At 34.8% G+C, this 15398-nt stretch overlaps 1 protein-coding gene and 1 long non-coding RNA gene across 2 annotated transcripts in view; one reads left to right on the forward strand and one right to left on the reverse strand.

Moving 5' to 3' along the window:
- Positions 1–15398, reverse strand: part of CIR1 (corepressor interacting with RBPJ, CIR1) — a 28897-nt gene that overhangs the window by 11307 nt on the left and 2192 nt on the right. Inside the window, exons 2-7 of the mRNA XM_006174765.3 lie at positions 14397–14491; positions 12535–12608; positions 11862–11872; positions 11709–11773; positions 11289–11337; positions 10317–10434 (exon numbers count right to left, since the gene is read on the reverse strand). Of these exons, the coding sequence (XP_006174827.2) occupies positions 10317–10434; positions 11289–11337; positions 11709–11773; positions 11862–11872; positions 12535–12608; positions 14397–14491 (412 nt within the window). The remainder of the gene's footprint in view (positions 1–10316; positions 10435–11288; positions 11338–11708; positions 11774–11861; positions 11873–12534; positions 12609–14396; positions 14492–15398) is intronic.
- On the forward strand, positions 431–15208 carry LOC116663672. The gene is made up of 3 exons (XR_004319949.1): positions 431–560; positions 4218–4220; positions 15197–15208. It is a non-coding gene; the product is annotated as an uncharacterized LOC116663672 (long non-coding RNA).

A 15398-nucleotide genomic window follows, 5' to 3' on the forward strand; every position in this document is an offset into this window, starting at 1 on the left:
TGGACTCTATTTATTCACTTTTATGTTGCTTTTACAATGTTTGGGTTTCAGTCCAATAAATAAAGAGCTTGAAAATCCTCCCAACCTCATAATAAGAAAAAAGCTGAAAAAACAAAATCAACAGATCTTGTATCTATCAGAGAATTGAGGTCACAGGGCAAATCACTGCCCCCAAAATGAGACAGGTGATTCAGAGACTAGTTTACTAGGACCAGAAACTACCAATAGAGCCAGCAACTAGTAGAAATACTTACAGGGTAACTGACTATTGTTGGAGTCTGAGCAAGGACTAGCTTGAGAGATGAAAACTCCTGAGGGCCCAACCTTAAAAGAGGCCCCTGCACTTTTGTGAGTTTTATTCCAGGAGCCCCACCAGGTTCTCATTGTGAACATCAAAGGGCAATCCCCTTGTACTTCTATTCCAACAGTAGGAAGGGAAAAGTAACTATCTTGAAATATGCTCAGAGCATTCTGTTGTCCTGAACAAATGTTTACTCTCAAAGGAAGCTATTTTACCAGAGTTTAACCTATGTGCAGAAAAAAAAAGCTGAGAAGTAGGGGTAGGTGGGGGGAGCTGTGAAAGTTATAGTCCAGGGGCAAAGCTTCACTGAAAGAGTGAGACCTAGTCACAGGATTATAGAATGCTTCCCCTCCCCTCATGTCAGCAGAGCTCCTGTATAATAAAAGATTACGACTGAAGCCTCTATTAAGAGTCTTTAGGGAAACCCAAAGATAACAGAGGAGACAACAAGGACACTAAGGGAATTTTAACCTCTAACATCTACAGCTTCAGCAAACAGTAAACACAACCTAACTCCTAGCCACATAAACATAAAACTTCACACTAGAGGCCTATTTACCTCAGTTCTGTCTACCTGATACATCATGTCTGGCTTTCAACAAAAAAAAAAATTACATGTATGCTAAGAGGCAAAAACCACAGTCTGAAGAGACAAAGCAAGTATCAGAATCAAACTCAGCTATAATGGAGATTCTGGAATGATCAGATTAGGAATCTAAAATAAGGCTCATATGCTAAGGGCTTTAGTGGAAAAACTGGACAACATGCAAAACAGATGCGTAATATAAGCAGAGAGATGGAAACTCTGAGAAAGAATCTAATGGAAATGCTAGAAATTAAAAACACTAATGGAAATGAAGAGTGCCTTTGATGAGCTCACCAGTATACGAATCATGACTGAGGAAAGAAATGGTGAGATTTTAAGATAGGTCAACAGAAACTTCCTAAACTGAAAAGAAAATGAAAAAAAAAAAAAAAGAAGTCAGACTATCCCAAAACTGTAGGACAATTGCAATTACAAAGGGTGTAACATATGTACAACAGGAATACCAGAAGAAGAGAGGAAAAAACAGAAAGAATATATAAAATAATAATGGCTGAGATTTCTGAAGACTAATAATAGATACCAAACCACAAATCCAGGAAGCTCAGAGAACACCAAGCAGGATAAATATAAAAAAATCTACACCTACATATATCATATTCAGACTGCAGGAAATCAAAGATGAAGAGAAAATCCTGAAAGATGCCAGAGGGGGGAAAAACACTTAGCTAGAAAGGAACAAGGATAAGAATTATATCAGACTTCTCTTAAGAAACCACGCAAGCAAGAGGAGAGTGGAGTGAAATATTTAAATATTGAAAGAAAAAACTCACCAACACAGAAATGATCCAGTATCCAGTAAAATTATCCTTCAAAAGTGAAGAAGAAATAGACTTTCTCAAACAAAAATTGAGGAATATGTTACCAGTAGACTTGTCTTTCAAGAAATATTAAAAGAAGTTCTTTAGAAGGAATAAAATGACAGATTAGAAACTCAAATCTACATAAAGAAAGGAAGAGCATTTGAGAAGGTATAAATAAAAGAAAATATTTTTCTTATTCTTAATTGGTCTAATAGATGATATTTTATTCAAAATGATAATTACAGCTATATATTGGATGCAGTATAACTTATGGATAACTGAAATGTATGACAGTAATGTTATAAGGGACAGGAGGAAGGGACTGCATTCCATTAACAGAAATTGGTTTACTGTTATAAGGTACTGGCACTACTTGTGAAGAGGTATAGTGTTATTTGTAAGTAGACTTAGATTAGTTGTAAATGTATACTGCAAATTCTAGGGCAACCACTAAGCTTTTTAAAAAAAATTAAGTATAATTGATATGCTAAGACAGGAGAGAAAATAGAATCACAATAAATACTCAATTAAAACCAGAGAAAGCAGAAAGAGAGTGGAAGACAAAAAAGAAAAGAAAAGAAAAAGGGCAACAAATAGAAAATAATTATAAATATGGTAGATCTAAATCCACGTATATCAATAGTAGATTAAAAAAGATCAACTTATGTTGTCTACAAGTAGCCCATTTTAAATATAAAGACAGAGAGATTAAAAGTAAAGCTATGGCGAAAGATATACCATGCTAACACTAATAAAATAAAGCTGGAGTATTATGTTATTTTCAGAAAAAGCAGATTTCAGACCAAGGAAATTTATCAAGGATAAAGAGAGACCACTATACAATGGAAAAACAAGACATAACAAGACAAGACAGAACAATTCCAAATATGTATGCAACCAACAACAGAGCATTAAAATATGTGAGGCAAAAACAAATATAAATGTTTTTTTAAAAAGACAAATCTATTACAGTTGGAGATTTTAATGCTCCTTTATCAGATGTACAGATCCAGCAGAAAATCAGCAGGATATGAATTGACTTGAACAGCACCATCTATCAACTCGATCTAGCTGACATTTATAGACTACTTCAACAATAGAATACACATTCTTCTCAAGCTCATATGGAACATTCACCAACACAGACCACAATCTGAGCTATAACTTTAACATACACCTTAACATATGTAAAAGAAAAGAAATCATACAAAGAATGCTCTCAGATCAAAACAGAATTAAACCAGAAGCCAATAACAGAATGATAGCCAGAAAATCCTGAAATATTTGGAGATTAAATAACACACTTCTAAATTAAACACACGGGTAGAAGATGAAGTCTCAAGAAAAACTTAAACATATTTTGAACTAAATGAAAATGAAAATACAACTCCTGTATCATAAAGAACTTGGAGGCTTTTGTCCCCAGCTCCTAGGAGGGAGCCTCTAAATCTTCACGATTTTCTGAATGATAGGAGTGCTTTTGTTAGTCACAGTGAGCCCCTAGATAGATTATGGTAAGATGACTCAGGATGGGGCTGGCCACACCAGAAAGGCCCACCATGTGATTAGAGGGTTGGGAGCTTTGGGCCACATGATGTTAGCCTGACCTCTGGGGGAAGGGAAAGGGACTAGAGATTGAGTTTAGCTACATGGCCAATGATTCAGTCAATCATGCCTATGTAAATAAACTGTAATAAAAACTCTGGACACCTTGGGTGAGCTTCCCTGGTTAACAACACTCCCTGCACATTGGTGTACACTGATGTGTAAGGCAGATGACATGTCCAGGCTCCATGGAGGACACTGGAAGCTACATGTCTGGGGTAAGGAGGGACAAGGCAATTTTGTGTAAAAGTTTGAAACTTAAAGACAAAGAAAGTGATATTAAAACCATTTTTTAAAAACTACATATTGTACGAGTCCATTCATATGAAATGCCCAGAAAAGGCAATCTAAAAAAAGGTAGAAAGTAAATTAGCAGTTGCCTAGGTCTGAGGGAGCCTGGAGGCTAGAAGTAAGGGCTGAAGGGTTTCATTTTGTGGAAATGAAAATCTTCTAAAATTGACCATGGTAATGGATGTACAACTCTGTGAATATATAAATTCAAAGCCATTGAGTTGTATACTTTAAATGGGTAAACTGTATGGTATGTAAATCATAACTCAACAAAGCTGTTAAAAAAAACCCACTTGATCAAGGAAATGAAAAGACAAGCCACACACTTGGAAGAAAATATTAGCAGAAAACATATCTGACAGTGGACTATTACCCAAAATACATGAAAAACTCTTAAAATTCAACAATAAGAAAACAAGTAACTCAATTTTAAAAAATGGGCCAAAGGCCTTAACAGACACCTCACCAAGAAGATATACAGATGGCAAATAAGTATATGAAAAAATATGCTGCATAATAAATGTTACCAGAGAAATCAAAATAAAATGAGACCACTACATACCTATTAGAATGACCAAAATTCATAACATTGACAATGCCAAATGCTGGTGAGGATGTGGAGCAACAGGAACTCTCATTTACTGTTGGTGGGAATGCAAAATGGTGCATCTACTTTGGAAGACAATTTGTCAGTTTCTTATAAAACGAAACATACTCTTACCACATGATCCAGCAATCACATCCCTTTGTATTTATTCAAACGAGTTGAAAATTATGCCCACACAAAAACCTGCACACAGATGTTTAGAGCAAGCTTATTTGTAACTGCCAAAACATGGAAGCAACCAAGATGTCCATCAGCAGGTGCATGGATCAATAAACTGTGGTATGTCCAGACAATGGACTACTATTCAGCACTAAAAAGATGTGAGCTATCAAGTCATGAAAAGACAGACATGGAAGAACCTTAAATGTATATTACTAAGTGAAAGAAGCCAATATGACAAGGCTACAGACTGTAGATTCTAACTGTATGATCTTCAGGAAAAGGTGAAACTATGGAGACAGTAAAAAGATCAGTGACTGTCAGGGGTTAGAGGGGAGGGAGGGATAAATACCAGGAACACAAAGGATTTTTTAGGGCAGTGAAACTACTCTGTATGATACTATAATGGTGGGTACATATCATTACACATTTGTCCAAACCCATGGAATGTACACCACCAAGAGTGAGCCCTAGGTAATCTATGGACTTTGGGTGATAATGATGTGTTGGTGTAGGTTCATCAAATGTACTATTCTTTTAGGAGATACTGATAATGGGGGGAGGCTATAGATTTGTATGGGGAATCTCTGTATTTTTCTCTCAATTTTGCTATGAACTTAAAACTGCTCTCAAAAATAGTGTATTTAGAAAAATTACAAACAAGATTGAAACAAACAAAAAGATTAAGCAGCAGACATATATGTGACTATAAAATCTATTAGGAAAGCCAAAAAAAAACAAAAACAAAAAAAACCCAAAACAAAAAACCTCATCTGCTTTGTTGAAAACCTCCATTGTGGATCTAAAAAATGATGGTTAATTTCAATATACACTGAAAACATGAGTAAGTAACAGAAGGTAAAAGGCCATGAAAAGATTAAGGGCTATAGACTATAAACAAAAGGCAGGTGGGCAGGCCATTTAATTACATTGTCATATAAAAATATTTTATAAAAACCCAGTCACCACTGAAGCTTGCAAGTTTTATATAATTTTGGTGTATCTAGAGTGGACAAAAACTTATAAAGTTAAGATGATCTTATCAGTAGAAAAGATATTCTAAACCAGCTTAGCCAAAAGAAGCATTTTGATTGCCTAATTTAACTTTGTAAAGGAGAAGTAAATCTTATAGCTGGTCTCTGTAAACCTCACAGCTGGAACATTCTAACAGCACCTTGCAGTTTCCAGTGATCAAAGTAAGTTACTTTATGTACTAAACTAAGAATTTTATAATAGAAATAATGCAACACCAGGGGGTGCAGTTATCATGAAATAATTACACTCCTAGGAGATTACAGGCACAAGGCTGTACCCCAGGGGTGTGATTATCCCATGATAACCACATCCACTGAAATTGCCTTATTGCAAAAATAATCTCTATTCACTGGTGAGACATTATTCAATAGGTGATTTTTTTAAATGAAAAGATTTTTTAGCTTGAATCAGCAAGTGGATTAGGAAATTGGCCAGTTTATTTTTCATTGCATTCAAATTCAGAATACATCATTATTTGCTTTCCTATTTGATATAGTAGAGTATATTTGATCTTGTTTTTGAGAAACCTTTAGGAGTTTCTATTAGTGTAAGTTAAGTGGTACTGATAAATTCAGGTCAAACTTTAAAGGTATTAACTGAGCAATACAATTTTGAATAATTTATTTCTATATATAATTTTTAATTCTTCTAAAATAATATCCATTTAAAAATTATAAGTGTACAACCACTGTTAATATTTTAGTCTATCTTCTGCCAGGCATTTTTATTTTTCTAAAAGTACCTCTCTATATGTCTACCTAAAGATGTAAAGAGAAACATGAGTGGAATCCACATAACTACTTTGTTTTATAATCTGCTTTTTTATTTGCCCAAATGTTGTAAACAACATCCATTTATTAAGAAATCTTCCTATCATTCTTAATAGTTGTATAGTATAGTATTCCCTAGTAACAATATCCCATAATAATTCATGTAATATCCTTTCATTAGATATTTAGGTTCTCTCCCTGTCTTACTATTATACACAGTGCTTTGCAACAAAATCTTCGGACATACCCATGATTATTCCCTTAGGATAAATTCATGACTGGAAATGTTAGTAAAACATAATCTAAACAAACAAACAAAAAAGGTACTGTTGTCCAAATCTTCAGTTATTCTTACATAGTAATGAAGCTGTGGTTCTCAACTTTGACAGTGCAACAGAAATAGATCAGTAACTTTTGTCATCTTATGTGGTATCATAGATGGGGAAAGTTACTGATCTATTTTTACCATAATTTTATCACGGAGTTCAATGCTTTAAGGTATTCTTAGAAAGGTAAGACACAGGATTTAAGAAATTAAAAATACCCTGTGTATTTACCAGTATTTGTTCTCACACTTATACTTTGTCAGTTTGAAAGGAAAAACTAGAAATGGAAATTTACCTGACACCTTTTTCTGTAAAGACTGGGAGAAGAATTAATTCAGTCTGATAGTTATTTCTCACCATGAACATACCCTTAACAGCACACACCATTTTTTTGAGAGTCATTCAAATCTGGTTCTATTCATTCAAAGTCATCTAAGATAAATCTTCTGTGTTTGTTTTTCTTCTGGTCTTTCTTTTTGGTCAACTTTTCTTTCTACCTACCTAAATCTTAGTAATTCTTCACAAGTCATTATAATTTCACCTCTATTAACTACTATAATTTAACACTCATCTGTTCTATATTAAATAGATCCTTATTTAATGCTCTAGTTTTGTTTTCCTGACTAGACTGTAAACTGAGAGTTAATCTCTGTGTCTTATCAGATTGTGAACTAGGAGTAGAGCCCATAGGTATGAGCTTGAAACACAGAAGTTCAAACAATAAAACTTAAGGCTGGTATGCAGGATGTCAAATACATAGTTGCCAAACAATTCTCTCATGGAGTGAAAAAGAAACTTTAGTTTCAAGAATCAATTTTCATATAAAGCTCTTAATTCAGGGAGCCATCCTTTTATCATCAAAGGCAGAGCCTCTAAAATTTTATAGATTTAAAAATATCCTGGTATATCCTCATATGTCAACATAGGTCTATAGCTCTAGTCTCATATTTGTCTCTAATGGCTGTATGATATTCCATTTTGGGGGGATGCACCATAATTTTTTTCTTAACATATTAATAAAGTGCTTACTATGTGCCAGGCACTATGCCAAGCACTCCACGTGTATTAGCTCATGTAGTTCCCATAACCACCTTATGAGGTAGGGGCTAGTATAATATCTATTTTACAGACGTGGCAAACCAAGGCACAGAGTAGTTAAGCAGTTTGTGTTAAGTCACATGGCTACTAAGTAGCAGATCAGGTTCCAAATCAGGCATCTATTTGCTCCATACCTCCACCATCTGTGCTCTTATCCACTAGGAACGCTGCTTTTCAGAATTTATGGTTCCCTCCGTGTGGAAGGCTGTTCCTTCTACCTGAGATGCTAAATCCTCCTCCCCCAGATCATTGCATTTGCCCTGTCATCTAGGTCTCAGCCTAACATCACTTCCTCAGAGGCACCCTTCCTGACCACTGCTCTTAGTTAATTCCCCTTTTATTCTTATCACAGTATCCAATGTAATTTTCATCATAGAGTTTATAAATACCTAGTTTTTCTTATTTATTAGTTTATTTTGTGTCATTCTGAATAGAAAGAAAGTAAGGACTCTGGGTGGAGGGTATAGCTCAGGAGTAGTGTGCCTGCCTAGCATATGCGAGGTCCTGGGTTCAATCCCCACTACCTCCATTAAAATAAATAAAAATAAGTAAATCTAATTACCTCCTTCCACCCAAATAAGTAAATAAATAAGTAAATAAATAAAGGAAAGAAAGTAAGGACCTTTTCTGTCTTGCTGTTGTGTTCCTAGAGCCTAGAAAAATGCCTGGCACAGAGTAAGTGCCCCATACATAATTGTTGAATAAGTGAGTTTACTTTACCAACTGCTTACTGATGGACATTTAGGGTTATTTCTGATCTTTCACTACTGTAAACCTTTGAGCATGTACCTTGTCACTTTCTTATTATAAATTTCTGGAAGTTGAATTTCTAATAAAACAATAGGCATGTTTTTAAGGCTTTTGATACATATAATCAAATAACTCTTCAAAAAGACTGCTAAATTTATCAACAGTGGATTAGAATGTTCATTTTACCATACCTTCTCCAGCAGTGGATGTGTCGTTCTTCTAAATCTTTAGCACAAGTCCTTCTGGTTGTTGTTAGTTGACTTTCTAACATAAAGTCAAGAGGAAGCAGGCCTGTTGGTGACTAAATGAAGGGCTATCCTAATCTCTAGTCTCCATCCTAGGCTCGCTCCCTGTGCCCCAGAATCTGTCCTCCTCACTCTCAGAAGCAGGCTCAAAGTAAGATCAAGCTGAGGAACCAAGGTGGCAGCTACCACTGCCTGCCCTAGCCAACACAGGAGTCACGCAGCTGGATGGGCACCATGAGGCTGGAGTGAAGGAAAAGATGAGAAAGATGCAACCCCTTCTAGAAAACAGAATATACCTTTCAGACATAACAACAGATCCCCATGACTACTAACAGCAGTGGTCAGAGATATTTGTGCCAATGGGTTCTTCATCCCACTCCACTCTCACTTTTTAGGGGGCTTTATTTCTTTGGGGGCTTCTCTCCCTTCTTTCACCAGTTGGGTGAGGGCGGGGGAAGGGAGCACAGTGTGTGCGTTTTAAGAGCACCTGCACTGTGGCATCAGCGGGATGTTCTTTTGTCAGACATTGCCAGACTAAGGTCTGTATCAATAATCTCTCATCACTAAGCAAACAGTTTTCCTTCTACTTAAAATGTGTTTTTCTAAACTTTTTTTCTTACAGCAGTAAGGATTTATACAAATCAGTTGTAATATTCTGTCTGTGTACTTCCTCTACCCATTCTGACATCCATAACACCATCAATGAAATAGTGTCAAACTTGATAATGGATCAAATTCCTAAACTCCTAATATGAGAACTGGCACCTTGAATTCTACATCCTGCATCTGTTGGAAAGAAATCCAATCTCCAGCTATAGAGGAGAGGCTGAAGGTCATATGCTGATTGAGGGTGAAACCTGGGCTCAGAGGTGGCAGTGGAAGCCACAAAGAGTCTAAAGAGGTGCATCACAGGCCTAGATTAGCTGAGATGGAGCTTTGTGCCCAGAATATATGCTTCAATAGAGCAGCTCTACTTTCTATGTTTTATATACTGGGGTTGCATGTAAGATTTACTTAAAAAAATTTTTTTAAAAAAGTTTTATAGCTGTTTAAAAAATGCTGAAAATCTCTTGAATTATACTATCATCCTTAATTTAAAATGAAGATCTGAAACTCATACAAGTGAAATGACTTAAGGTTACAGGGTTAAGTATGTTATTTCTATTATGACTCATTATGAGTTATTGTTGGATTAGTGTGGCTGTCTGAATAACATACTAACAAGACACTGATAAATTGTAAGTTAAAACTTCTTAGTTTTAATATCTTTTTATAAAAAGAACCCAAATTAGACCAATTTTTTTTAAGTAGACAATAATATGCAGGAAGGTATAAAAAGGCGACTGCTGAGGCTTCTAGTCCAACCCAGGTCTACATCTCGGGAGAACATGAGTATGAGAAAGAACAATGTCTCCCTTCTATTTTTAGGTTGCCAACCTGATAAACTATGTTTAATATATCTGTTACTCTTAAAATCAAGTTCATAGGACTCTTGGCTAGAAAAATTAAATTTAATTCTAGTTCACAGCATTTCAGATTCAGAACATATGATCTGAGTTTCCCATTGACCATCGTATTTGGGAATGTGACCTAACTCCAGAAAACCAAACCAAAGCAAAACCTAGAGAGGCTAAAGAAAAATGTTATTTTAGCATTCCTTATTCCTTGTTTGTCCTCGATATAAATTCTAAAACAAATAAATAAATTATGTCTAGTGCCTACCTGAGCCATCAGTGGGAACTGAACTTGCATTAATTCCAGAAAGACCAAATAAAGGACATTCTCGATCTGTGTTGACATGACCCCATTTGTGACATTTAATGCACCTCACATTTCGAACCTGAAAAACAGTGAACATTAATTATTTTGGTTATTAAAATACTAAGAAACTAACCGGTGTTCAACTCCCTACTTCTTAGCAGAGTTTAAGTTAAATTAATCTTGTTTCTAAAAGATCTCCAGGGAAAGAGACTCCATAACTATATTTGGTAGTATAATTCAAACACTAAAATCTTTTATTATAAATTGTGCCTAAAAGCTAAGTTGAATCCTATTTCTTTTTGAGTATTACCTGTTGGCAATAAAACAATGTCATCCAAAAAGAAATGGTAAAGTACCAAAAAAGAATTATGTCATGGCTTAACCTTAAAAATTCTAATTTTTAAAAGTTAACCTTTGAGGTTTCAATTTCCCAAACCAGGGGCTGGCAAACTTTTTCTATAAAGAGCCAGATAGTAAATATTTTAGGCTTTATGGGCCAAAGGTCTCTGTTGCAACTATTCAACTCTGCCAAGATAGTAGGAAAGCAGCCGCAGAAAATATGTAAATGAATAAGCAAGACAGTGTTCCAAAAAATGTTATTTATAACATTTATAGCAAGGACCTGGTCCTCTAGTGATAGTTCATCCTGTTCCTAAACAAATAGTTTTATATTTTTCTTGACCTTGAGCTAATTCTCCAAATTCCATGAAAACTGCAGAGACCACTATCATTATAACCCTCACTATAAAATTTTGGATCCTACCTTTTATCAGTCTACTGAATTTATGTTTTTACCCCTTCTAGTCCTTCTATTATCTGACACAAATAGAAACCACAGAGCTCTGTTTCAGCTTAAATACCTTTTGGACAACAATATAAAGGAATGTTTATTGAAAAAAAATTACTCTTACAGAATAAATATGTGTCACTTGCCTGAATACCAAAGGGCTGATCTCTGATGTTCATGTCATCTTTGGCATATCTATTTAGTAGAGAAAATGTACAAACACACTATTAAGAGTAATTTAATAAATTAAAAATAGTTTCATAATTCTAGGTAAATTATGAAATGTACAACTTCAATAAATATATAGAACCATAAAATCCATTTAGTACTACTAAACACCACTTCATTATTAAGTATCCAGTCTGATGATCTGCGATTTAAAAAAACTGGAAGAAAAAAAAAAAAAGAGACTATGATCAAGCTAATAAATTAGTTGCATAAAACAAATCATTAAAAATAACTTTTCACATTAGTTGCTTCTCTAGTGAATATAAAGGCAACATAAGACAGGATATCAGATAAATTTAATGCTACATATTTTATCTTAAAAGAAAACCAGTTCTTACTTTTCTCGTGGGGCTCCTTTCTGCCATTCAAATTTGTATTCGGTCTCTCCTTCTGCTTCTTCTTTCTAAAAATATTCATTAAAGTCTTTCAATTTTTTCCATCAAATTTCAATCTATTGCAAGTAAATCCAAACATAGAAAACAGTACTTTACCTCTTTGTTTTCTTGATTGTGAATCAAAAATATGGGAGAAAAAAAGGTAGGCAAAGTTAAAAACTTCAACATAAAAGTCTGTTATATACTACACTGTGACACCATAGTATTTCATTGTAACTTGTAGGAATGTATTGGTTTGACTTTTTTCCTTCTTTCACAAGATAAAATTCAAATCGCTGAAGGATAAAAAACAGTACCAAATAAGAGCTAGTATTTAATAAGCATGTTAATTTCTAATCTTTAAACTTTTATATTTTTCACTGACAGTGAATATTACACTTTCTATTTACAAGTATACTCAGGAAGAAGGACTAAAGATATAAATTATAAAAGAATAAATGTACTTCTGGTGATGTTGAGATTTTTTTCCTCCCCAAAGGACAAGTCATGAAATATTACTAGACTAGACAAACATTTTTATTATTTATTCTACTATATTGATTATAGTATTTTTAAAAATTATTATACAGAATAATAGCAATTTTAAAAGATTAAGAGCAACTTTTTAAAAAGTCTGTCATTTGTGCTGTACACCAGAAACTGACACATTGTAACTGACTGAACTTCAATTTAAAAAAAGAAAGAAAAAAAAAAATGTCTGTCATAACAGTTCCCAATCTCTAGTTGTAAACACATCAAAGGCTGAAAAATAAGGAAATGAGGCAAGTACCTTTTTTAGCTCCTGGTGGGGCCTCATACATGAAATTAAGGCCATTCTTTACACGTTCATCTCCCATAAGCAATCTAAAAAAAGCAGTCAGAATAACAAATGTGACTATCATCTTTAATAAAAGTATGTAAAGATCAATATCCACAAACATTACCTCCAGGAAAAGGAACCAGGTTGATTCCAGTGCTGGAGCAGAGAAACATGAAAGACCAGTTTGGGATGATCTTGTAGTGCCAGAAAGTGGTTTTTAAAAAAAAAAAAAAAAGGATGGGGGTATGTTAAATGGACATAGAAGCCAAGCTGATAGAACAGGCAAAGTCTAAAACTGGAACATTTTGAGCAACAAAATTAAATATCTGAGTCCATACTGATAGAAATAAATGATTAAATAAGTAACTAAATGAGGGAAAGGGAAAATCCTTCTTTCCAGAAAAATTCAAATTAAAAAATGTAAAGGATATGAGAGAAATAGAAAATCACTATTAAAATACCATAATAATAATTGATGCTGGCAAGATCTCTCAATGGACACTAAAATTAGTGGGCAAAGTTCAGGGAGAAACAGGATATTTGCATAGCTTCAAATAGTTCCACCTTACTATCTTTTTATTGGTCTAACTCAACCATACTGTTTCTTGAACACCCTCTTCACCTTCCCACTGCGCTCATCTTTAACAAGCTTTTACATATGTAAATCAGGGTTTCTCAACAGCGATGCTACTGATGTTTTGGACTTGATCATTCTTTGTGTGCACCGTAGGCTGTTTTGCAGCATCCCCAGAATCCTCCCACTAGGTGCTGATATCACCCAACCCCTGAGTTGCCGCAATCAAAAATGTGTCCAAACATTGCCACATGTCTCCTGGGGGCAACAACAGCCCTCAGTTGAGAACCACAGATCTAAACCCTTGCCATCCTTGTTATCCCAAATGGATTATTCTGATTTATGTTAGCATACCACGTCTTTAAAGCAGCGTGTCTTCAATCAGCTATTATCAGCCTTGGACTATATGTACATGTTCCTTATTAGATTTTCTTAAGGGTAAAGAGAAACTATGCATCACAGTTTTATAGGTCCCTACAACACCATCTGCTGTCCTGCATGAAGTAGGTACTCAATAAAAGTTAATCAGATTAAATAAAATGAGTGAGAAAAGTACTTAACTGAACTAAACATTTTCTTTCTTTAATTTTGCTCTTGATATACTATATTACATTTTAAAGAGAGTGTTTAATAATAGTTTAGTATTACTTTGCTTAAGTTCCATATTTGATGAAAAACAGGACTTAGTGGAAGAGAGAGAATGGTCGATGTAACTAAAGCACCACTGTTCACTTGGTTGATTAATCAAAGAGACATAAGCTTCAGAGTTAAACCTGCAAATACAAACATGAAATGACAATAGCTAAAGTGGGTACTGCACTAGAAGAAACCAATGAAGAATTCTAGCCATGATACTGCCGTTAACAGAACAACAACACGCAGGTTAAGTAGAGACACTGCACGTTACTTCTTGAAGCTGTCCTGTGCATCTTTTCATTTCAGTGTATGTTAGAGAAATATCTTTGTAAGAGGTCTCAGTGGTTTAAGTATAGATTTTTAGTGTTCTAAGTTTTGCGTAACTTGGAACTTCCTCATAAACTGTATATGGAGTCACATCAATCTATATTTTATGTGAATTACGGGTAAGGCTGGAAAAAGTGGCCATCTACAGATATAAGAGTAAAGATAGTTGACAGGGACAACAATCCTATTACTGGGGCATTCAATTCAAAACAGCTCATGTAATATGTGATTCAGTAAGGGATCATTCTCCTGCAACTGACTGTTCTAAAAACACCAGCACAGTGGAATTTCTTACCTATTATCATATGATTCTTGTTCTTTAAGATATTGTTGCATCAATTCTTCTTGTTTCTTCTTATCATATGATATTTTCTGTTCTGCCATCCATACCTAAATTAGTAAAATGAAACACTTAAACAGGAAGTTTGCTTTCTTTTATAATAAAACATGAAATGTTATTGTATATAGTTTACAACATAATCTATTATGGCCTTAATGTCATCATCACAAAATAACAGTTGAAAAATCTGATTTGTGCCTTGATACAAGTCCTTAAATACAGTCATTCAAAATAGCTAAACCTTCAGGCAAAAATGTCAAATTTGAGAAACACTCTGAGCACTTGGGGTACAAGAGCTTCTTGCACTTAGTCCCTGTGTTATTTCAGAGATAAGAATGACCATCTCCCTACATGGAATGTATTTGGTCCAGAAAACACACAGGGCATAACCAGTAAGGTTAAACAGTGCTCCCGGATGCCAATGGGTGCTACTGACACCCCAAGGAAAAAAGAAACGGAAGACAAGGAGAAAAAAAGGACAGGAGATGAAAGGTAGATGTAGAAAAAGGGGAAAAGACAAGAGAGGAAACAAAGAGATAAGACAGAGGTGCATCTGATGCCCTGCAATTGCTCAAGGGCACCAACACCATTGGCTGAATATGTCCCTATGTGAAATTCTCAGAGTCATAAAAGTGGTGAAGGTAAAAAGCCCACACAACTCATGCAAGGATATTTAATTATGTTACTTCCAGGTTTAAAAGGTATCAGTGCCTTTCTACTTCCCTTAAAGCAAAAGGACAAGGGTAATAGCTCAGGGGAAGAGCACATGCATAGCATGAACGAGGTCCTGGGTTCAATCCCTAGCACCTCAATTAAAAAAAAGTAAAAAGTGTTTGGTAGCCAACATAAACAGCAACTCCAAACTCTCTCTCTAAACATGCTAAGTTTCAAGAAGGTAAACTCCAGGACAAATAATTACATTGATAAAATTATAATTATTAACTGTAGGTGGGGGCA

The sequence above is a fragment of the Camelus ferus genome, chromosome 5 (genome assembly GCF_009834535.1).
Source record: "Camelus ferus isolate YT-003-E chromosome 5, BCGSAC_Cfer_1.0, whole genome shotgun sequence".
In the NCBI taxonomy this organism is placed as follows: Eukaryota; Metazoa; Chordata; class Mammalia; order Artiodactyla; family Camelidae; genus Camelus; species Camelus ferus.